The following is a 26,244-nucleotide window of genomic DNA, read 5'->3' on the forward strand; positions in this document are numbered from 1 at the left end:
CAAAAGCAAGCCACTGTAACAGTGTAAGTGTACAGTTGGTTGGACTCAAAAGCAAGCCACTGTAAGTGTACAGTTGGACTCAAAAAGTGTACAGTTGGACTCAAAAGCAAGCCACTGTAAGTGTACAGTTGGACTCAAAAGCAAGCCACTGTAACAGTACAGTTGGACTCAAAAGCAAGCCACTGTAAGTGTACAGTTGGACTCAAAAGCAAGCCACTGTAACAGTACAGTTGGACTCAAAAGCAAGCCACTGTAAGTGTACAGTTGGACTCAAAAGCAAGCCACTGACTGTAAACTCAAAAGCAAGCCACTGTAAGTGTACAGTTGGACTCAAAAGCAAGCCACTGTAAGTGTACAGTTGGACTCAAAAGCAAGCCACTGTAAGTGTACAGTTGGACTCAAAAGCAAGCCAGAAGTGCTTGTCATTGTCTTGATACATCAAAAATAAGTAATATATGATTTAATTACAATTATTTCTCTGAGATGCAATTAATGAATATGGATTTTGCAGTCATGTATGCATTTATTTGAATGATTTGTTGATTGATTTATTAAGCAGATGGTATTTCTGAGAGCCCAGGAAGAGGGAGCTGTGTTCAGACAAATACACCCTGTACTGTATAATTGTGCCATTTTTCATATTCACTGATGTCTTGATGTGTTTCTGTGAATAAATACATAAACATCCAGCCCTCTTGTCAACATGTACATACTGTCAGAGACTATCCAGTCTGTCAGATGATGGAGCCCGTGAGGCACTACAGACACCAAGGGTCCTTACGTAATGAGCTCTACGTGTTAATGTACGGCCTGTGGTTTATATGGCTCCAGTGAGAGGGAGGCTGTGTGTGACTGAAGCCTCAGCTACATGTAGTTGCATCTCTGTGCCATGTCTGTCACTTCTACTGTTGACTGTCCCCTTCAATCACTAAGTAAAAACACCATTGGTGTGAATGAAGTGAAGGTTGTTTGAGCAGCAGATAGTACATGAAGTGGTTTTATTCATTATAAAAGCCATCATCAAGCATAAACAGTAGAACTGTACAAACACAGAGGATACATACATTAGTTGACATACTGTACATGGTGGTTAAAGGCATGACAACAACCTTCATTCATTTACATTTCATGTCTGGAAAATTGCACCACAAATGAAGATGAAAAGAAAGTCATGTAAAAGACAGTGTACCAGTCTCAATGCTTTCCAGTAACAAACATTAAGACAATCATTTTAGCATTCAGTGTTATACCAGTCGACATTAGAGAACCACAAAAGGACCATGAGAGAACATTCTAGGCTGCATTAAATGCTCTTTAGCTGCCATTGCACAATATGTCACTGTCTTCTGACCTGCTCTACAGCATGGTGGAGGGAACTACAGGAAGACAAAACCATTAGTGTCATCTTAGCAAACCATTTGTCCACTCTAGTGTTTGTGTGGTTTACGAAAACAGCTTCAACAACAGATACGGTAACTGCACAGCAGCCGAGATAAAAAAAGAGAGAGAGATGAGGACAGACAGACTACTGGTTCATCCCACATCAGAAAGACAGGACACACAGAGACCAACTGAGACAGACATCTTCAAACTAAAGTACAACTCAGTCGTACAAAACAAGCAATTAAAAGTAACCATTACTTGAAATATGAAGTTTATGATTATTAGTTTGAATTAGCATTAGATTATAATGTGTCAAACTGAATCTACAGTTGAAGTCGGAAGTTTACATACACCTTAGCCAAATACATTTAAACTCCGTTTTTCACAATTCCTGACATTTAATTCCAGTAAAATTTCCCTGTCTTAGGTCAGTTAGGATCACCACTTTATTTTATGAATGTGAAATGTCAGAATAATAGTAGAGAGAATGATTTATTTCAGCCTTTATTTCTTTCATCACATTCCCAGTGGGTCAGAAGTTTACATACACTCAATTAGTATTTGGTAGCATCGCCTTTAAATGGTTTAACTTGGGTCAAACATTGTGGGTAGCCTTCCACAAGCTTCCCACAACAAGTTGGGTGAATTTTGGCCCATTCCTCCTGACAGAGTTGGTGTAACTGAGTCAGGTTTATAGGCCTCCTTGCTCGCATACGCTTTTTCAGTTCTGCCCACAAATGTTTTATAGGGTTGAGGTCAGGGCTTTACGATGGCCACTCCAAGACCTTGACTTTGTTGTCCTTAATCCATTTTGCCACAACTTTGGAAGAATGCTTGGGGTCATTGTACATTTGGAAGACCCATTTGCGACCAAGCTTTAACTGATGTCTTGAGATGTTGCTTCAATATATCCACATCATTTTCCTACCTCATGATGCCATCTATTTTGTGAAGAGCACCAGTACCTCCTGCAGCAAAGCAGCCCCACAACATGATTCTGCCATCCCGTGCTTCACGGTTGGGCTGGTGTTCTTCGGCTTGCAAGCCTCCCCCTTTTTCCTCCAAACATAACAATTGTCATTATTGGCAAACAGTTCTATTTTTGTTTCATCAAACCAGAGGACATTTCTCCAAAACGTACGATCTTTGGCCTCATGTGCAGTTTTTAATGGCGGTTTTGGAGCAGTTGCTTCTTCCTTGCTGAGCAGCCTTTCAGGTTATGTCGATATAGGACTCGTTTTACTGTGGATATAGATACTTTTGTACCCGTTTCCTCCAGCATCTTCACAAGGTCCTTTGCTGGGATTGATTTGCACTTTTCGCACCAAAGTACGTTCATCTCCAGGAGACAGAACGCGTCTCCTTCCTGAGCGGTATGACGGCTGCGCGGTCCCACGATGTTTATACTTGTGTACTATTGTTTGTACAGAGGAAAGTGGTACCTTCAGGCATTTGGAAATTGCTCCCAAGGGTGAACCAGACTTGTGGAGGTCTACAATTGTTTTTCTGAGGTCTTGGCTGATTTCTTTTGATTTTCCCATGATGTCAAGCAGAGGCACTGAGTTTAATGGTAGGCCTTGAAATACATCCACAGGTACACCTCCAATTGAATCAAATTATGTAAATTAGCATATCAGAAGCTTCTAAAGCCATGACGTCATTTTCTGGAATTTTCCAAGCTGTTTAAAGGCACAGTCAACTTAGTGTATGTTAACTTCTGACCCACTGGAATTGTGATACAGTGAAATAATCTGTCTGTAAACAATTGTTGGGAAAATGACTTGTGTCATGCACAAAGTAGATGTCCTAACCGACATGCCAAAACTAGTTTGTTAACAAGAAATTTGTGGAGTGGTTGAAGAACAAGATTTAATGACTCCAACCTAAGTGTATGTAAACTTCCCACTTCAACTGTATGTCCCTAACGGATACGCAGTTTGGTCAAGATGATTCCATAGATTCTCATGCAAAATGTTTATTAGTGAAAAAGTCAAGCATTGTCAGTAGTTCCTAGAGTTAATGTAAGTGGTACCACAGACACATTGTCAGTAGTTCCTAGAGTTAATGTAAGTGGTACCACAGACACATTGTCAGTAGTTCCTAGAGTTAATGTAAGTGGTACCACAGACACATTGTCAGTAGTTCCTAGAGTTAATGTAAGTGGTACCACAGACACATTGTCAGTAGTTCCTAGAGTTAATGTAAGTGGTACCACAGACACATTGTCAGTAGTTCCTAGAGTTAATGTAAGTGGTACTACAGACACATCGTCAGTAGTCTATGACATCACCAGCATCTATAGTACCGTACCTAAAGATGTGAGAGCACAAAAAACATCATTACTTCATCCTCCCACAGGATTGGTCCTTCCAAAATATCATGTATACATTGAAGTCACCGGAGTCAACTGTCTGTATGTACATAAATATCCCATCCTTCAGCAGATTGTAGTTTGGGTCATAATAAAACATTATATTATTCCATAATGTAGTCACTACATATTCATAACCAGCCACAGTCTCCCAGTCTCCGACACATGGACCAACAGCCTGCAAGTACACATACCTAGCCCAAGGTGTGTGTGTGTATCTGTGTGTATCTGTGTTAGTCAACTCCCAGTGCTCTGAGCTGTCTCTCTATCTCATCGTCAGAGATCTGTGTTTTCCGTTTAGGAGAGGCAGAGGGGAGATTGTTCCCTGCTGCTGGGGCTCTCACCATCTGAAACACACACATTACAACAGCTTAACACTGACACTGGGCTTACAACACACACATTACAACAGGTTGACACTGACACTGGGCTTACAACACACACATTACAACAGGTTAACACTGACACTGGGCTTACAACACACACATTACAACAGGTTAACACTGACACTGGGCTTACAACACACACATTACAACAGGTTGACACTGACACTGGGCTTACAACACACACATTACAACAGGTTAACACTGACACTGGGCTTACAACACACACATTACAACAGGTTGACACTGACACTGGGCTTACAACACACACATTACAACAGGTTAACACTGACACTGGGCTTACAACACACACATTACAACAGGTTAACACTGACACTGGGCTTACAACACACACATTACAACAGCTTAACACTGACACTGGGCTTACAACACACACATTACAACAGGTTGACACTGACACTGGGCTTACAACACACACATTACAACAGCTTAACACTGACACTGGGCTTAGAACACACACATTACAACAGGTTGACACTGACACTGGGCTTACAACACACACATTACAACAGGTTAACACTGGCACTGGGCTTACAACACACACATTACAACAGGTTAACACTGACACTGGGCTCACAACACACACATTACAACAGCTTAACAGTGACACTGGGCTTACAACACACACATTACAACAGCTTAATAGTGACACTGGGCTTGACAACACACACATTACAACAGGTTAACACTGACACTGGGCTTACAACACACACATTACAACAGGTTAACACTGACACTGGGCTTACAACACACACATTACAACAGGTTAACACTGACACTGGGCTTACAACACACACATTACAACAGGTTAACACTGACACTGGGCTTACAACACACACATTACAACAGGTTACACTGACACTGGGCTTACAACACACATTACAACAGGTTAACACTGACACTGGGCTTACAACACACACATTACAACAGGTTGACACTGACACTGGGCTTACAACACACACAACAGGTTAACACTGACACTGGGCTTACAACACACACATTACAACAGGTTAACACTGACACTGGGCTTACAACACACACATTACAACAGGTTAACACTGACACTGACACTGGGCTTACAACACACACATTACAACAGGTTAACACTGACACTGGGCTTACAACACACACATTACAACAGGTTAACACTGACACTGGGCTTACAACACACACATTACAACAGGTTAACACTGACACTGGGCTTACAACACACATTACAACAGGTTACACTGACACTGGGCTTACAACACACATTACAACAGGTTAACACTGACACTGGGCTTACAACACACATTACAACAGGTTAACACTGACACTGGGCTTACAACACACACATTACAACAGGTTAACACTGACACTGGGCTTACAACACACACATTACAACAGGACACTTGGGCTTACACTGGTTGACACTGACACTGGGCTTACAACACACACATTACAACAGGTTAACACTGACACTGGGCTTACAACACACACATTACAACAGGTTGACACTGACACTGGGCTTACAACACACACATTACAACAGGTTAACACTGACACTGGGCTTACAACACACACATTACAACAGGTTAACACTGACACTGGGCTTACAACACACACATTACAACAGGTTGACACTGACACTGGGCTTACAACACACACATTACAACAGGTTAACACTGACACTGGGCTTACAACACACACATTACAACAGGTTAACACTGACACTGGGCTTACAACACACACATTACAACAGGTTAACACTGACACTGGGCTTACAACACACACATTACAACAGGTTGACACTGACACTGGGCTTACAACACACACATTACAACAGGTTAACACTGACACTGGGCTTACAACACACACATTACAACAGGTTGACACTGACACTGGGCTTACAACACACACATTACAACAGGTTAACACTGACACTGGGCTTACAACACACATTACAACAGGTTACAACAGGTTAACACTTACAACAGACACTGGGGCTTACAACACACACATTACAACAGGTTAACACTGACACTGGGCTTACAACACACACATTACAACAGGTTGACACTGACACTGGGCTTACAACACACACATTACAACAGGTTGACACTGACACTGGGCTTACAACACACACATTACAACAGGTTGACACTGGGCTTACAACTTACAACAGGGCTTACAACACACACATTACAACAGGTTGACACTGACACTGGGCTTACAACACACACACATTACAACAGGTTAACACTGACACTGGGCTTACAACACACACATTACAACAGGTTGACACTGACACTGGGCTTACAACACACACATTACAACAGGTTGACACTGACACTGGGCTTACAACACACATTACAACAGGTTGACACTGACACTGACACTGGGCTTACAACACACACATTACAACAGGTTGACACTGACACTGGGCTTACAACACACACATTACAACAGGTTAACACTGACACTGGGCTTACAACACACACATTACAACAGGTTAACACTGAACACAACACACATTACAACAGGTTGACACTGACACTGGGCTTACAACACACACATTACAACAGGTTAACACTGACACTGGGCTTACAACACTTACAACAGGTTGACACTGACAACACACACATTACAACAGGTTGACACTGACACTGGGCTTACAACACACACATTACAACAGGTTGACACTGACACTGGGCTTACAACACACACATTACAACAGGTTAACACTGACACTGGGCTTACAACACACACATTACAACAGGTTGACACTGACACTGGGCTTACAACACACACATTACAACAGGTTAACACTGACACTGGGCTTACAACACACACATTACAACAGGTTGACACTGACACTGGGCTTACAACACACACATTACAACAGGTTAACACTGACACTGGGCTTACAACACACACATTACAACAGCTTAACAGTGACACTGGGCTTACAACACACACATTACAACAGGTTGACACTGACACTGGGCTTACAACACACACATTACAACAGGTTAACACTGACACTGGGCTTACAACACACACATTACAACAGGTTGACACTGACACTGGGCTTACAACACACACATTACAACAGGTTAACACTGACACTGGGCTTACAACACACACATTACAACAGGTTGACACTGACACTGGGCTTACAACACACACATTACAACAGGTTAACACTGACACTGGGCTTACAACACACACATTACAACAGGTTAACACTGACACTGGGCTTACAACACACACATTACAACAGGTTAACACTGACACTGGGCTTACAACACACACATTACAACAGGTTGGGCTTACACACTTACAACAGGTTGACACTGACACTGGCTTACAACACACACATTACAACAGGTTAACACACTGACACTGGGCTTACAACACACACATTACAACAGGTTAACACTGACACTGGGCTTACAACACACACATTACAACAGGTTAACACTGACACTGGGCTTACAACACACACATTACAACAGGTTAACACTGACACTGGGCTTACAACACACACATTACAACAGGTTGACACTGACACTGGGCTTACAACACACATTACAACAGGTTACAACAGGTTAACACTGACACTGGGCTTACAACACACACATTACAACAGGTTGACACTGACACTGGGCTTACAACACACACATTACAACAGGTTAACACTGACACTGGGCTTACAACACACACATTACAACAGGTTGACACTGACACTGGGCTTACAACACACACATTACAACAGGTTAACACTGACACTGGGCTTACACACACACATTACAACAGGTTGACACTGACACTGGGCTTACAACACACACATTACAACAGGTTAACACTGACACTGGGCTTACAACACACACATTACAACAGGTTAACACTGACACTGGGCTTACAACACACACATTACAACAGGTTGACACTGACACTGGGCTTTACAACACACACATTACAACAGGTTAACACTGACACTGGGCTTACAACACACACATTACAACAGGTTGACACTGACACTGGGCTTACAACACACACATTACAACAGGTTAACACTGACACTGGGCTTACAACACACACATTACAACAGGTTGACACTGGGCTTACAACACACATTACAACAGAACACTGACACTGGGCTTACAACACACACATTACAACAGGTTGACACTGACACTGGGCTTACACACACACATTACAACAGGTTAACACTGACACTGGGCTTACAACACACACATTACAACAGGTTGACACTGACACTGGGCTTACAACACACACATTACAACAGGTTAACACTGACACTGGGCTTACAACACACACATTACAACAGGTTGACACTGACACTGGGCTTACAACACACACATTACAACAGGTTAACACTGACACTGGGCTTACAACACACACATTACAACAGGTTAACACTGACACTGGGCTTACAACACACACATTACAACAGGTTAACACTGACACTGGGCTTACAACACACACATTACAACAGGTTGACACTGACACTGGGCTTACAACACACACATTACAACAGGTTAACACTGACACTGGGCTTACAACACACACATTACAACAGGTTAACACTGACACTGGGCTTACAACACACACATTACAACAGGTTAACACTGACACTGGGCTTACAACACACACATTACAACAGGTTGACACTGACACTGGGCTTACAACACACATTACAACAGGTTAACACTGACACTGGGCTTACAACACATTACAACAGGTTGACACTGACACTGGGCTTACAACACACACATTACAACAGGTTAACACTGACACTGGGCTTACAACACACACATTACAACAGGTTAACACTGACACTGGGCTTACAACACACACACATTACAACAGGTTAACACTGACACTGGGCTTACAACACACACATTACAACAGGTTGACACTGACACTGGGCTTACAACACACACATTACAACAGGTTGACACTGACACTGGGCTTACAACACACACATTACAACAGGTTGACACTGACACTGGGCTTACAACACACACATTACAACAGGTTAACACTGACACTGGGCTTACAACACACACATTACAACAGGTTGACACTGACACTGGGCTTACAACACACACATTACAACAGGTTAACACTGACACTGGGCTTACAACACACACATTACAACAGGTTGACACTGACACTGGGCTTACAACACACACATTACAACAGGTTGACACTGACACTGGGCTTACAACACACACATTACAACAGGTTGACACTGACACTGGGCTTACAACACACACATTACAACAGGTTGACACTGACACTGGGCTTACAACACACACATTACAACAGGTTAACACTGACACTGGGCTTACAACACACACATTACAACAGGTTAACACTGACACTGGGCTTACAACACACACATTACAACAGGTTGACACTGACACTGGGCTTACAACACACACATTACAACAGGTTGACACTGACACTGGGCTTACAACAGGTTGACACTGACACTGGGCTTACAACACACACATTACAACAGGTTGACACTGACACTGGGCTTACAACACACACATTACAACAGCTTAACAGTGACACTGGGCTTACAACACACACATTACAAACACACTGACACTGGGCTTACATTACAACAGGTTGACACTGACACTGGGCTTACAACACACACATTACAACAGGTTGACACTGACACTGGGCTTACAACACACACATTACAACAGGTTAACACTGACACTGGGCTTACAACACACACATTACAACAGGTTAACACTGACACTGGGCTTACAACACACACATTACAACAGGTTACACTGACACTGGGCTTACAACACACACATTACAACAGGTTGACACTGACACTGGGCTTACAACAACACACACTTACAACAGCTTAACAGTGACACTGGGCTTACAACACACACATTACAACAGGTTGACACTGACACTGGGCTTACAACACACACATTACAACAGGTTAACACTGACACTGGGACACTACAACAACACACATTACAACAGGTTAACACTGACACTGGGCTTACAACACACACATTACAACAGGTTGACACTGACACTGGGCTTACAACACACACATTACAACAGGTTGACACTGACACTGGGCTTACAACACACACATTACAACAGGTTGACAGTGACACTGGGCTTACAACACACACATTACAACAGGTTGACACTGACACTGGGCTTACAACACACACATTACAACAGGTTAACACTGACACTGGGCTTACAACACACACACATTACAACAGGTTAACACTGACACTGGGCTTACAACACACACATTACAACAGGTTGACACTGACACTGGGCTTACAACACACACATTACAACAGGTTAACACTGACACTGGGCTTACAACACACACATTACAACAGCTTAACAGTGACACTGGGCTTACAACACACACACTGACATTACAACAGGTTAACACTGACACTGGGCTTACAACACACACACACTTACAACAGGTTGACACTGACACTGGGCTTACAACACACACATTACAACAGGTTAACACTGACACTGGGCTTACAACACACACATTACAACAGGTTAACAGTGACACTTACAACAGGTTGACACTGACACTGGGCTTACAACACACACATTACAACAGGTTAACAGTGACACTGGGCTTACAACACACACATTACAACAGGTTGACACACAACACACACATTACAACAGACACACTGGGCTTACAACACACACATTACAACAGGTTGACACTGACACTGGGCTTACAACACACACATTACAACAGGTTAACACTGACACTGGGCTTACAACACACACATTACAACAGGTTAACACTGACACTGGGCTTACAACACACACATTACAACAGTTTAACTTAACACTGACACTGGGCTTACAACACACACATTACAACAGGTTGACACTGACACTGGGCTTACAACACACACATTAACAACACTGGGCTTACACACACACATTACAACAGGTTGACACTGACACTGGGCACACACATTACAACAGGTTAACACTGACACTGGGCTTACAACACACACATTACAACAGGTTGACACTGACACTGGGCTTACAACACACACATTACAACAGGTTAACAGTGACACTGGGCTTACAACACACACATTACAACAGGTTAACACTGACACTGGGCTTACAACACACACATTACAACAGGTGACACTGGGCTTACAACACACATTACAACAGGTTGACACTGACACTGGGCTTACAACACACACATTACAACAGCTTAACAGTGACACTGGGCTTACAACACACACATTACAACAGGTTGACACTGACACTGGGCTTACAACACACACAACAGGTTACAACAGGTTAACACTGACACTGGGCTTACAACACACACATTACAACAGGTTAACACTGACACTGGGCTTACAACACACACATTACAACAGGTTACAACAGGTTAACAGTGACACTGGGCTTACAACACACACATTACAACAGGTTGACACTGACACTGGGCTTACAACACACACATTACAACAGGTTAACACTGACACTGGGCTTACAACACACACATTACAACAGGTTGACACTGACACTGGGCTTACAACACACACAACAGGTTACAACAGGTTGACACTGACACTGGGCTTACAACACACACATTACAACAGGTTAACACTGACACTGGGCTTACAACACACTGACATTACAACAGCACATTAACAGTGACACTGGGCTTACAACACACACATTACAACAGGTTGACACTGACACTGGGCTTACAACACACACATTACAACAGCTTACAGTGACACTGGGCACAACACACACATTACAACAGGTTGACACTGACACTGGGCTTACAACACACACAACAGGTTACAACAGGTTGACACTGACACTGGGCTTACAACACACACATTACAACAGGTTAACACACTGTGACACTGGTTGTTTGACAACACACACATTACAACAGGTTGACACTGACACTGGGCTTACAACACACACATTACAACAGGTTGACACTGACACTGGGCTTACAACACACACATTACAACAGGTTGACACTGACACTGGGCTTACAACACACACATTACAACAGGTTAACACTGACACTGGTTAACACTGACACTGGGCACAACACACACATTACAACAGCTTAACAGTGACACTGGGCTTACAACACACACATTACAACAGGTTGACACTGACACTGGGCTTACAACACACACATTACAACAGGTTGACACTGACACTGGGCTTACAACACACACATTACAACAGGTTGACACTGACACTGGGCTTACAACACACACATTACAACAGGTTAACAGTGACACTGGGCTTACAACACACACATTACAACACTGGGCTTACAACACACATTACAACAGACACTGACACTGGGCTTACAACACACACATTACAACAGGTTGACACTGACACTGGGCTTACAACACACACATTACAACAGGTTAACACTGACACTGGGCTTACAACACACACATTACAACAGGTTAACAGTGACACTGGGCTTACAACACACATTACAACAGGTTGACACTGACACTGGGCTTACAACACACATTACAACAGGTTAACACTGACACTGGGCTTACAACATTACAACAGCTTAACAGTGACACTGGGCTTACAACACACACATTACAACAGGTTGACACTGACACTGGGCTTACAACACACACATTACAACAGGTTGACACTGACACTGGGCTTACAACACACACATTACAACACACACATTACAACAGGTTGACACTGACACTGGGCTTACAACACACACATTACAACAGGTTAACAGTGACACTGGGCTTACAACACACACATTACAACAGGTTAACACTGACACTGGGCTTACAACACACACATTACAACAGGTTAACAGTGACACTGGGCTTACACAACACTGACACTGGGCTTACATTACAACAGGTTGACACTGACACTGGGCTTACAACACACACATTACAACAGGTTGACACTGACACTGGGCTTACAACACACACAACAGGTTACAACACTGGTTAACACTTACAACAGACACTGACACTGGGCTTACAACACACACATTACAACAGGTTAACAGTGACACTGGGCTTACAACATTACAACATTACACTGACACTGGGTTACAACAGGTTAACACTGACACTGGGCTTACAACACACACATTACAACAGGTTGACACTGACACTGGGCTTACAACACACACATTACAACAGGTTGACACTGACACTGGGCTTACAACACACACATTACAACAGCTTAACAGTGACACTGGGCTTACAACACACACATTACAACAGGTTGACACTGACACTGGGCTTACAACACACACATTACAACAGGTTACAACAGGTTACAACACACACATTACAACAGCTTAACAGTGACACTGGGCTTACAACACACACATTACAACAGGTTGACACTGACACTGGGCTTACAACACACACATTACACTGACAGGTTAACACTGACACTGGGCTTACAACACACACATTACAACAGCTTAACAGTGACACTGGGCTTACAACACACACATTACAACAGGTTGACACTGACACTGGGCTTACAACACACACATTACAACAGGTTGACACTGACACTGGGCTTACAACACACATTACAACAGGTTAACACTGACACTGGGCTTACAACACACACATTACAACAGGTTAACACTGACACTGGGCTTACAACACACACATTACAACAGGTTAACAGTGACACTGGGCTTAACAGTGACACTGGGCTTACAACACACACATTACAACAGGTTGACACTGACACTGGGCTTACAACACACACATTACAACAGGTTGACACTGACACTGGGCTTACAACACACAACATTACAACAGGTTGACACTGACACTGGGCTTACAACACACACATTACAACAGGTTAACACTGACACTGGGCTTACAACACACACATTACAACAGCTTAACAGTGACACTGGGCTTACAACACACACATTACAACAGGTTGACACTGACACTGGGCTTACAACACACACATTACAACAGGTTGACACTGACACTGGGCTTACAACACACACAACAGGTTACAACAGGTTGACACTGACACTGGGCTTACAACACACACATTACAACAGGTTGACACTGACACTGGGCTTACAACACACACATTACAACAGGTTGACACTGACACTGGGCTTACAACACACACATTACAACAGCTTAACAGTGACACTGGGCTTACAACACACACATTACAACAGGTTAACACTGACACTGGGCTTACAACACACACATTACAACAGGTTAACACTGACACTGGGCTTACAACACACACATTACAACAGCAACAGTGACACTGGGCTTACAACACACACAACAGGTTACACTGACACTGGGCTTACAACAGGTTAACACTGACACTGGGCTTACAACACACACATTACAACAGGTTAACAGTGACACTGGGCTTACAACACACACATTACAACAGGTTAACACTGACACTGGGCTTACAACAACACATTACAACAGGTTACAACAGGTTAACACACACATTACAACAGGTGACACTGGGCTTACAACACACACATTACAACAGGTTAACACTGACACTGGGCTTACAACACACACATTACAACAGGTTAACACTGACACTGGGCTTACAACACACACATTACAACAGGTTAACACTGACACTGGGCTTACAACACACACATTACAACAGGTTAACACTGACACTGGGCTTACAACACACACATTACAACAGCTTAACAGTGACACTGGGCTTACAACACACACATTACAACAGCTTAACAGTGACACTGGGCTTACAACACACACATTACAACAGGTTAACAGTGACACTGGGCTTACAACACACACATTACAACAGGTTAACACACTGGGCTTACAACACACATGGTTAACACTGACACTGGGCTTACAACACACACATTACAACAGGTTAACAGTGACACTGGGCACAACACATTACAACAGGTTAACACTGACACTGGGCTTACAACACACACATTACAACAGGTTAACAGTGACACTGGGCTTACAACACACACATTACAACAGGTTAACACTGACACTGGGCTTACAACACACACATTACAACAGGTTAACACTTACACTTAACACTGGCTTACAACACACACATTACAACAGGTTAACACTGACACTGGGCTTACAACACACACATTACAACAGGTTAACAGTGACACTGGGCTTACAACACACACATTACAACAGGTTGACACTGACACTGGGCTTACAACACACACATTACAACAGGTTAACAGTGACACTGGGCTTACAACACACACATTACAACAGGTTAACAGTGACACTGGGCTTACAACACACACATTACAACAGGTTAACAGTGACACTGGGCTTACAACACACACATTACAACAGGTTGACACTGACACTGGGCTTACAACACACACATTACAACAGGCTTACAACACACACATTACAACAGCTTAACAGTGACACTGGGCTTACAACACACACATTACAACAGGTTGACACTGACACTGGGCTTACAACACACACATTACAACAGGTTAACACTGACACTGGGCTTACAACACACACATTACAACAGCTTAACAGTGACACTGGGCTTACAACACACACATTACAACAGGTTAACAGTGACACTGGGCTTACAACACACACATTACAACAGGTTAACACTGACACTGGGCTTACAACACACACATTACAACAGGTTAACACTGACACTGGGCTTACAACACTGGGCTTACACACATTGGGCTTACAACAGGTTGACACTGACACTGGGCTTACAACACACACATTACAACAGGTTAACAGTGACACTGGGCTTACAACACACACATTACAACAGGTTGACACTGACACTGGGCTTACAACACACACATTACAACAGGTTAACACTGACACTGGGCTTACAACACACACATTACAACAGGTTGACACTGACACTGGGCTTACAACACACACATTACAACAGGTTAAACAGTGACACTGGGCTTACAAACACACTTGTCCATTCCACTTGACCTGTCTTGTACAACACAACATTACAAGCAGATTGAGTGCCATTTACAGTGACATGGCTTACAACCAGGACATTGCTGTTCTGCCGACCTAGGCAAGAACAAAAAATTCCACCCCCACAAAACTAGAATCGTCCCAGTAGGCAAAATGACTTTGAAAAGACCTTTGCCAGGATATTGAACTCAAGGCCGGTCCGGACTGCACTAAAAAACGACTGTAGCCTACGGTGTTGCCTGAAATGTCATTTTATGAACGCCCACTTGTGGTAAGCCTACTGATGGTAAAACACGAGTGTAGCCTACCATGTCAGCCCACAGTGGAATTTTATGAATGCCCATCCATGTGGTAGAGCCACCACTGGCTGTATTAGTCATCATTCCTGTGACTAATATATTTGGCTCATTAAGCTCTGAATATCAGCTTCCCAACTTTATCAGGAGTTATCATGAGCCTGTTTGCAATGTGTTTACACAACGGGAAATGCAGAAGCATTTTCTTTTTCACTATGATCAGCTTGTCAAAAATGGACAGATACAAACTTGAAACCACTGATCATAAGAACACCTCACCCCTCTCTCCAGCTGCCTGTTCATCACAGATCCAGAAGAAGGCTTTGAGAGACAACTCCTGGACAACAGTTGTGATTGTCCATTCCACTTTGACCTGTCCTGTTTTTAGGATGTGTTGTCTGATAACATGACAGAGCATTCTTTATTTGATTGAGTGCCATTTAGGTTTGGCTAATTGATGGGAGAAACCTGCATGATGTAAAAAGTCTCATGACATTGTCATCCATTTTACCTCCAGTCTGTAGGCTACAGAAAAGGACACATACTATTTCTGCCATATCCAATATCCGCTACATGATTTATGTTACATCTTTTTTTGACAGACCGTTGGTGGAGCGCAGCAGAGATGCATCTCTCCAACAGCACCCTGGAGAGGCGCGCTGGGAAAGGACAAGCTAAATATTTTGACAAAGTGGGCACTGCTTATCACACGGCAGCATCAGCGATCACCTAAACAGCCAAAATGACACTGGTTGAGAGAAATTGTCATTGTTTTAGGGCAAAATTATGTGAGGTTTTACGTGTTGTTGGAGGTGCGTCTTGGTCAGTATATCTTACCTTTAGCTCAGAAAATGGTGCCCTTTTAAATCTGCACCACATAATCCTGCCTAATGAGCGGACCGGCCATGTTTACAACACACATAGTACAGTGGCTCTTCTGCATTGAGAGCAGTGTGGTGTAGTAACACATGTTGTCCCCCAGGGGAGGGGGACTCTGCCAGATGGGGACAGCCACTAACGGCCTCTCATATATCATCATGCACAGGCAGACTGCAGGCACAACCCAACCCGGCTACCTTCCCATACTGCACATATTGACAGACATGCAGGAACAATCTACAGACTACCTTCCCATAAGAACAGGCAGGCTAAGGGCTACCCCCTCTCCTCCAGCTGCCTGTCTGCTACACCTCACAGCATCCAGATGGAAGAAGGCTTTGAGATGGTATAGGACTATCTCTTACCTTTCCAGGGGACTGCTTATAGAGGGAAGTGACTGTGGTATGGTATAGGACTATCTCTTACCTTTCCAGGGGACTGCTTATAGAGGGAAGTGACTGTGGTATGGTATAGGACTATCTCTTACCTTTCCAGGGGACTGCTTATAGAGGGAAGTGACTGTGGTATGGTATAGGACTATCTCTTACCTTTCCAGGGGACTGCTTATAGAGGGAAGTGACTGTGGTATGGTATAGGACTATCTCTTACCTTTCCAGGGGACTGCTTATAGAGGGAAGTGACTGTGGTATGGTATAGGACTATCTCTTACCTTTCCAGGGGACTGCTTATAGAGGGAAGTGACTGTGGTATGGTAGAGGGCAGTATATCTTACCTTTACAGAGGACTGCTTATAGAGGGAAGTGACTGTGGTATGGTATAGGACTATCTCTTACCTTTCCAGGGGACTGCTTATAGAGGGAAGTGACTGTGGTATGGTAGAGGACAGTATATCTTACCTTTCCAGAGGACTGCTTATAGAGGGAAGTGACTGTGGTATGGTAGAGGACAGTATATCTTACCTTTCCAGAGGACTGCTTATAGAGGGAAGTGACTGTGGTATGGTAGAGGACAGTATATCTTACCTTTCCAGAGGACTGCTTATAGAGGGAAGTGACTGTGGTATGGTAGAGGACAGTATATCTTACCTTTCCAGAGGACTGCTTATAGAGGGAAGTGACTGTGGTATGGTAGAGGACAGTATATCTTACCTTTAGAGGACTGCTTATAGAGGGAAGTGACTGTGGTATGGTAGAGGACAGTATATCTTACCTTTCCAGAGGACTGCTTATAGAGGGAAGTGACTGTGGTATGGTAGAGGACAGTATATCTTACCTTTACAGAGGACTGCTTATAGAGGGAAGTGACTGTGGTATGGTAGAGGACAGTATATCTTACCTTTCCAGAGGACTGCTTATAGAGGGAAGTGACTGTGGTATGGTAGAGGACAGTATATCTTACCTTTACAGAGGACTGCTTATAGAGGGAAGTGACTGTGGTATGGTAGAGGACAGTATATCTTACCTTTCCAGAGGACTGCTTATAGAGGGAAGTGTGGTAGGAAGTACTGTGGTATGGTAGAGGACAGTATATCTTACCTTTCCAGAGGACTGCTTATAGAGGGAAGTGACTGTGGTATGGTAGAGGACAGTATATCTTACCTTTCCAGAGGACTGCTTATAGAGGGAAGTGACTGTGGTATGGTAGAGGGCAGTATATCTTACCTTTACAGAGGACTGCTTATAGATGGAAGTGACTGTGGTATGGTAGAGGGCAGTATATCTTACCTTTCCAGAGGACTGCTTATAGAGGGAAGTGACTGTGGTATGGTAGAGGACAGTATATCTTACCTTTCCAGAGATCTCAATGCCAATCTCGTCCAGAACCTGGTTCACAATGTCCTGAGATTCTTCTTCGTCACCTGACTCGTCAAATATTTCATCTAACGTATCGTTGACTGGGGGGGATGAAGGGAGAAGAGTAAACAGGAAGGGGGAGGGGGCAGACAGAGAGAGGTAGAGACAGAGGCACTAGTCAGTTTACCGTTAAAAGCTGTGAGTTAACAGGTCTTTGAAACACCAGGCAAACACATTGATCTGCATGGAGTTTTTGGTTTGGACTTGACTGTTTCTTTTCCTGTTACTATTGTGCATCTTTTAAATATTTCAATCCTAGGCTAGGGAGCCAATGACAGCAGCTCTTACTCATGTCCTCTGTCATGCCCATCTTCATGTTCTCCTTCTGGAAGTCCTGCATGGTCTGGAGGGTCTTCTGAGGATCCATCTTCTTGTTCACCACCTGCATTGTCTAGACAAACACACAGACACACAAGAGTTACAACACAAAAACTACTACACCATACTGCACAGACGATACACAACTCCCAGAGCATGTACCCACATTATGAACACAGAGGGATCCTCTTCTTCCTGTGTGTGGGCACAGCCTTGGCCTAGTTTCAATTCGGAGCCTAAACCATCCAAACGAGCTGCACACACTGCCTCTAATTAGATGTCATTTGCATATTGTCCCCAAACTGTTTGAGAGTGTCCCTGTTTCTAGAGGTTTCTCTGCAGCTGCATATTGGTGTGTGTCTGTACATAGAGGCTGGTTTGGCGTTTTGGGTGAAAAGTGAGTATTTTCTCCTCCACAATGAAGACAAATGGTCGTACCCAGAGTAGCAGGAGTCATAGAAGGATACACACACATTCAGTTACATTCTACCACCGCTGTTTTCCCTAAACACGTTCAGTTCATCACTTTGTTTCAGCTAATCACCATCCTGATTATGATTCATTAACAGACAGCTTTGAATTAGAAAAAAAAGATAGATCATTAATACGTGAATAACAACATTAACAAATACTTAGTGACTGTAACTAGTTCACGGTCCAAGCCTAAACACAATGGGCTAATATAGTCCTATAACTGGGCTAATTAGATATGCTGCTTTGAACCGGACCGGGAGCCTAACTGATAACAGCTAAGATGTGTATGGATGTCATCTGTGTGTCTGAGCTGTAAACAGGTGTAGGATGGAGGATCTCCACCCAGTCAGACAAACATTACCATCCTGAGGGGATGACAGGAAATAATAGACAGACTAAGAGACTAATTATTACACACTCGGGAGGAGAAGAATCCTTTGAAGTGTTCTGCTGTTTTTGGAGAAGCTGTTTGAATGTTTTAACTGGGTTAGTGGACCTGCTTTTGGCCTCAATTACCCAGACACACAGAAACACATAGATGTATGTGCGGAGCTACTACACAACAACTGCTCTAACCTGGTGTGTGGTGCTCTTTACCTTAGCCGTAGCAGACATGGCTCCTGCCATCTTCATCTGGGAGTTCATGACCTTGGTCTGTGTAGACATGGAGGTGACCTTTGAACTGACGGCGTAGGTCCTGTTCTTCTGCTTCCTCAGCTGGACCAGCTGCTTGGCCAGGATCTTGCAGGCCTCCCGGTTCCCAGACTTAGCCATCTTCTTTATCTCCATCTCCTAGGAGGGAAGGAACATGAGCAGAATTATCAAGCTTCTGACTGGCTTTAAATCAGGAAACTTCACTCCACTCATACTTTTTACATAAATACATACACATACTGTATACAATACATGTACATCAGGTTCCCCAGAGAGCCCTGTTAGAGTATAAGCAGTGTAAATAGTATGATTTGGCAATGGTCTAAACACCTGAAAGCTACCGGCCTCTCTTAGCTTCGATAAACACATGAAATCAGCCTCTCGCCCTGAAGAAACACACACCGCAAGGCTGTACATGTCCCCTGGGAAACAGTACAGATTCAGCTGCAGCCCTGGGAGTCTGTGTTTATGTGTTTGTTCTGAAGAGCCAGACCTGAAAACAATTATTTATTAATGATCATCATTACAGTTTACAGGATTAATACTCCCAAATGCTCCACTCCTTCCCTCTGCCAGTGCGTATGAGGGTTAAACTGCCATTAGGCAGTGCTGCGTAAGGTGGAGAGGAGCTGAGCTGAGGGAAGGAGCTGATTGAAGTGCTCTCCTCAGGTAGAGAACTCTGGTAAACAGCTGAGGAGGCTCATTACATAACCCTCAGAGATACACACAGGTGGTGTCTGTCTGCCTGCTAACTAGAATAGACAGAAAATATAAGAACTAAGCATCTTAATAATTATGTTTATATTTAATATCTGTCATAGAGCAAACATGATGCTGTAAATATTTAACAGTGGGAATCTAGGATGATCTAGCTGAGTTTCAGAGAGAGAGAGCGAGAGAGAGAGAGAGAGAGACAGAGAGAGAGAGAGACGAGAGAGAGAGAGCGAGAGAGAACGAGAGACAGAGTGAGATAGAGCAAGCAAGAGAGAACGAGAGAGAGAGTGACCGAGAGTGAGAACAAGAGAGAGTGAGAACGAGAGAGACGGAGAGCGGAGAGAGAGCAAGCAAGAGAGAAGAACGAGAGAGACGGAGAGCGGAGAGAGAGCAAGCAAGAGAGAACGAGAGAGAGCGAGCGCGAGAGAAAGAGCGCAAGAGAGAGAGCGCGCGCGAGAGACAGAGAGAGACAGAGAGCGAGAGAGACAGACAGCGAGAGAACGAGAGAGATCGAGAGAACGAGGGAGACTGAGAGAGCGCGAGAGACAGAGAGCGAGAGAGAGAGAGCGAGAGAGACAGAGAGCGAGAGAGACAGAGAGCGAGAGAGCGAGACAGAGAGAGACAGAGAGCGAGAGAGCGAGACAGAGAGAGACAGAGAGCGAGAGAGCGAGACAGAGAGAGACAGAGAGCGAGAGAGACAGAGAGCGAGAGAGCGAGACAGAGAGCGAGACAGAGAGAAACAGAGAGCGAGAGAGACAGAGAGCGAGAGAGACAGAGAGCGAGAGAGACAGAGAGCGAGAGAGACAGAGAGCGAGAGAGACAGAGAGCGAGAGAGACAGAGAGCGAGAGAGACAGAGAGCGAGAGAGACAGAGAGCGAGAGAGACAGAGAGCGAGAGAGACAGAGAGCGAGAGAGACAGAGAGCGAGAGAGACAGAGACAAGAGCTACAACTGACAGATAGATGATGCCATCACACAGAGTAACAATGTATATAGAGACAGACTGATCTAATGGACCAGGGCAATATTTCAGCTAGATAAGTGACAAAACATGTTCATTTTCATGTGAATAATGAACTTAGTTGTTGAATAGAATACATTGGCTATAAATTCAAATCATTACACACAGTGCTGAATAATATAGATCCTATATCTGGTTGAAACTATGTTGCTGAATGGGGTGGCAGGGTAGCAAGTTCAAATCCCCGAGCTGACATGGTACAAATCTGTCGTTCTGCCCCTGAACAAGGCAGTTAACCCACTGTTCCTAGGCCGTCAATAAGAATTTGTTCTTAACTGACTTGCCTAGTTAAATAAAGGTTAAAAAAATGTTTTAAATGACCCAGTAGTCTCTGTGTTAATGATAATAATGTGGACATCAGTTGTGTTTTTGGGGAGAAGCTGAAAGACCCAGTAGTCTCTGTGTTAGTGATAATAATGTGGACATCAGTTGTGTTTTTGGGGAGAAGCTGAAAGACCCAGTAGTCTCTGTGTTAGTGATAATAATGTGGACATCAGTTGTGTTTTTGGGGAGAAGCTGAAAGACCCAGTAGTCTCTGTGTTAGAGATAATAATGTGGACATCAGTTGTGTTTTTGGGGAGCTTGCTGAAAGACCCAGTAGTCTCTGTGTTAGTGAGTCTAATAATAATAATGAGGAGTCTCCCAGCACAGTAACTACAGCAGCCCCAGCAGAGCAAGAGCAAACAGAGACCGGGAAAGCTCTGTGTGTGTGTGTGTGTGTGTGTGTGTGTGTGTGTGTGTGTGTGTGTGTGTGTGTGTGTGTGTGTGTGTGTGTGTGTGTGTGTGTGTGTGTGTGTGTGTGTGTGTGTGTGTGTGTGTGTGTGTGTGTGTGTGTGTGTGTGTGTGTGTGTGTGTGTGTGTGTGTGTGTGTTAAACTGTAAAATAGGTCACTACCTCTTCTTAGAGAATAGATTTTTCAGACCAACAAAAATAATACCTAGATTAATTCGGAGAGATATTAATGAGTAATAAAAAGCTGGTCCCTTGGGAGGCAATTCTGTCCTGTGTGATGTTCACTTAAAACAACAGCAGGACACCACTCTTCCTTTCATCTTTCTGACATAGGATGAAATGGAGGGGAAATGTTGTATTCTGCTGTTCACACAGCCCTGTCATGACTCTGTGTTCTACCTCCTCTCTCCCCTGTAGCTATCTACCTGTCCAATCCTGTCCTTTCTATCTCAGCCATTAGCGAAGCAGCCTGTAGGCCTAATAGACAGATCAGGAAAGGGATGTGAGTTGAGGTAGGGGGTAGGATGGAGCAGGATGAGCCTACAGTCATTTACACACGTTTGATGCAATCAGCAGCAATCTACAGAAAAGGTACGGCTGAGAAACTAATACCTGCCTCCGTCCTACCAGCACTTCATAGGGTGAATGGTGTGTGTGTGTGTGTGTGTGTGTGTGTGTGTGTGTGTGTGTGTGTGTGTGTGTGTGTGTGTGTGTGTGTGTGTGTGTGTGTGTGTGTGTGTGTGTGTGTGTGTGTGTGTGTGTGTGTGTGTGTGTGTGTGTGTGTGTGTGTGTGTGTGTGTGTGTGTGTGTCTCTCACCATTTGTTTCTCCTGTTTCTCCAGAGCAGCTCTGTCTCTAGTGATCTGTCTCTGAGTACCACGAAGCTCCTTAGTCTGTTCCTTTATAATGTCTGAGAGAGAGAGAGAAAATGTTTACTCTACAAACATACACAGTTATTGAATCAAAATGATTTATGACATACAGCTCATTCATACAGTTATGCTGGGCATTGAGCTAGACTTTCTGTAAAAGCTATAGAAGCACGGTACCATTCTGGGGTAGTAGACCAGGACAATAGCTCTAGACTAGACATTTCTCATTAACAGGGCTGAGCCTGGAATCTAAACCATCCCTGCCTCACTCTCCATTACCCTGATAGGGCGTGTGTATAACACAGTCCGAAACACACGCCCTGCTCCAAATACCACTCTCCATTACCCTGATAGGGTGTGTGTATAACACAGTCCGAAACACACGCCCTGCTCCAAATACCACTCTCCATTACCCTGATAGGGCGTGTGTATAACACAGTCCGACCACACGCCCTGCTCCAAATACCACTCTCCATTACCCTGATAGGGTGTGTGTATAACACAGTCTGACCACACGCCCTGCTCCAAATACCACTCTCCATTACCCTGATAGGGCGTGTGTATAACACAGTCCGACCACACGCCCTGCTCCAAATACCACTCTCCATTACCCTGATAGGGCGTGTATATAACACAGTCCGACACACACGCCCTGCTCCAAATACCACTCTCCATTACCCTGATAGGGTGTGTGTATAACACAGTCCGAAACACACGCCCTGCTCCAAATAGATAGGGTGTGTATAACACAGTCCGACCACACGCCCTGCTCCAAATACCACTCTCCATTACCCTGATAGGGTGTGTGTATAACACAGTCTGACCACACGCCCTGCTCCAAATACCACTCTCCATTACACTGATAGGGCGTGTGTATAACACAGTCCGACCACACGCCCTGCTCCAAATACCACTCTCCATTACCCTGATAGGGCGTGTATATAACACAGTCCGAAACACACGCCCTGCTACAAATACCACTCTCCATTACCCTGATAGGGCGTGTGTATAACACGGTCCGACCACACGCCCTGCTCCAAATACCACTCTCCATTACCCTGATAGGGCGTGTGTATAACACGGTCCGAAACACACGCCCTGCTCCAAATACCACTCTCCATTACCCTGATAGGGCGTGTGTATAACACAGTCCGAAACACACGCCCTGCTCCAAATACCACTCTCCATTACCCTGATAGGGCGTGTGTGTAACACAGTCCGACACACACGCCCTGCTCCAAATACCACTCTCCATTACCCTGATAGGGTGTGTGTATAACACAGTCTGACCACACGCCCTGCTCCAAATACCACTCTCCATTACCCTGATAGGGCGTGTGTATAACACAGTCCGACCACACGCCCTGCTCCAAATACCACTCTCCATTACCCTGATAGGGCGTGTATATAACACAGTCCGAAACACACGCCCTGCTCCAAATACCACTGATAGGGCGTGTGTAAACACAGTCCGACCACACGCCCTGCTCCAAATACCACTCTCCATTACCCTGATAGGGTGTGTGTATAACACAGTCTGACCACACGCCCTGCTCCAAATACCACTCTCCATTACCCTGATAGGGCGTGTGTATAACACAGTCCGACCACACGCCCTGCTCCAAATACCACTCTCCATTACCCTGATAGGGCGTGTGTATAACACAGTCCGACCACACGCCCTGCTCCAAATACCACTCTCCATTACCCTGATAGGGCGTGTGTATAACACAGTCCGACCACACGCCCTGCTCCAAATACCACTCTCCATTACCATAGGGCGTCTAACACGGTCCGATGCTCCAAATACCACTCTCCATTACCCTGATAGGGCGTGTGTATAACACGTCCGTGCTCCAAATACCACTCTCCATTACCCTGATAGGGCATAACACGGTCCGAAACACACGCCCTGCTCCAAATACCACTCTCCATTACCCTGATAGGGTGTGTCCGACCACACCCTGCTCCAAATACCACTCTCCATTACCCTGATAGGGTGTGTGTATAACACAGTCCGACCACACGCCCTGCTCCAAATACCCCTCTCCATTACCCTGATAGGGTGTGTGTATAACACAGTCCGAAACATACGCCCTGCTCCAAATACCACTCTCCATTACCCTGATAGGGTGTGTGTATAACACAGTCCGACCACACGCCCTGCTCCAAATACCACTCTCCATTACCCTGATAGGGTGTGTGTATAACACAGTCCGACCACACGCCCTGCTCCAAATACCACTCTC

General features: G+C 44.3%; 1 protein-coding gene across 1 annotated transcript in view; it reads right to left on the reverse strand.

Moving 5' to 3' along the window:
* Positions 1-3,179: 3,179 nt before the first annotated feature.
* LOC124042956 (charged multivesicular body protein 2b) overlaps positions 3,180-26,244 on the reverse strand; it is a 28,302-nt gene continuing 5,237 nt past the window's right edge. Inside the window, exons 2-6 of the mRNA XM_046361108.1 lie at positions 23,942-24,033; positions 20,602-20,796; positions 19,501-19,603; positions 19,147-19,253; positions 3,180-4,101 (exon numbers count right to left, since the gene is read on the reverse strand). Of these exons, the coding sequence (XP_046217064.1) occupies positions 3,988-4,101; positions 19,147-19,253; positions 19,501-19,603; positions 20,602-20,796; positions 23,942-24,033 (611 nt within the window). The 3' untranslated portion in view covers positions 3,180-3,987. The remainder of the gene's footprint in view (positions 4,102-19,146; positions 19,254-19,500; positions 19,604-20,601; positions 20,797-23,941; positions 24,034-26,244) is intronic.

Source organism: Oncorhynchus gorbuscha, linkage group LG09, assembly GCF_021184085.1.
Source record: "Oncorhynchus gorbuscha isolate QuinsamMale2020 ecotype Even-year linkage group LG09, OgorEven_v1.0, whole genome shotgun sequence".
Taxonomy (NCBI): Eukaryota; Metazoa; Chordata; class Actinopteri; order Salmoniformes; family Salmonidae; genus Oncorhynchus; species Oncorhynchus gorbuscha.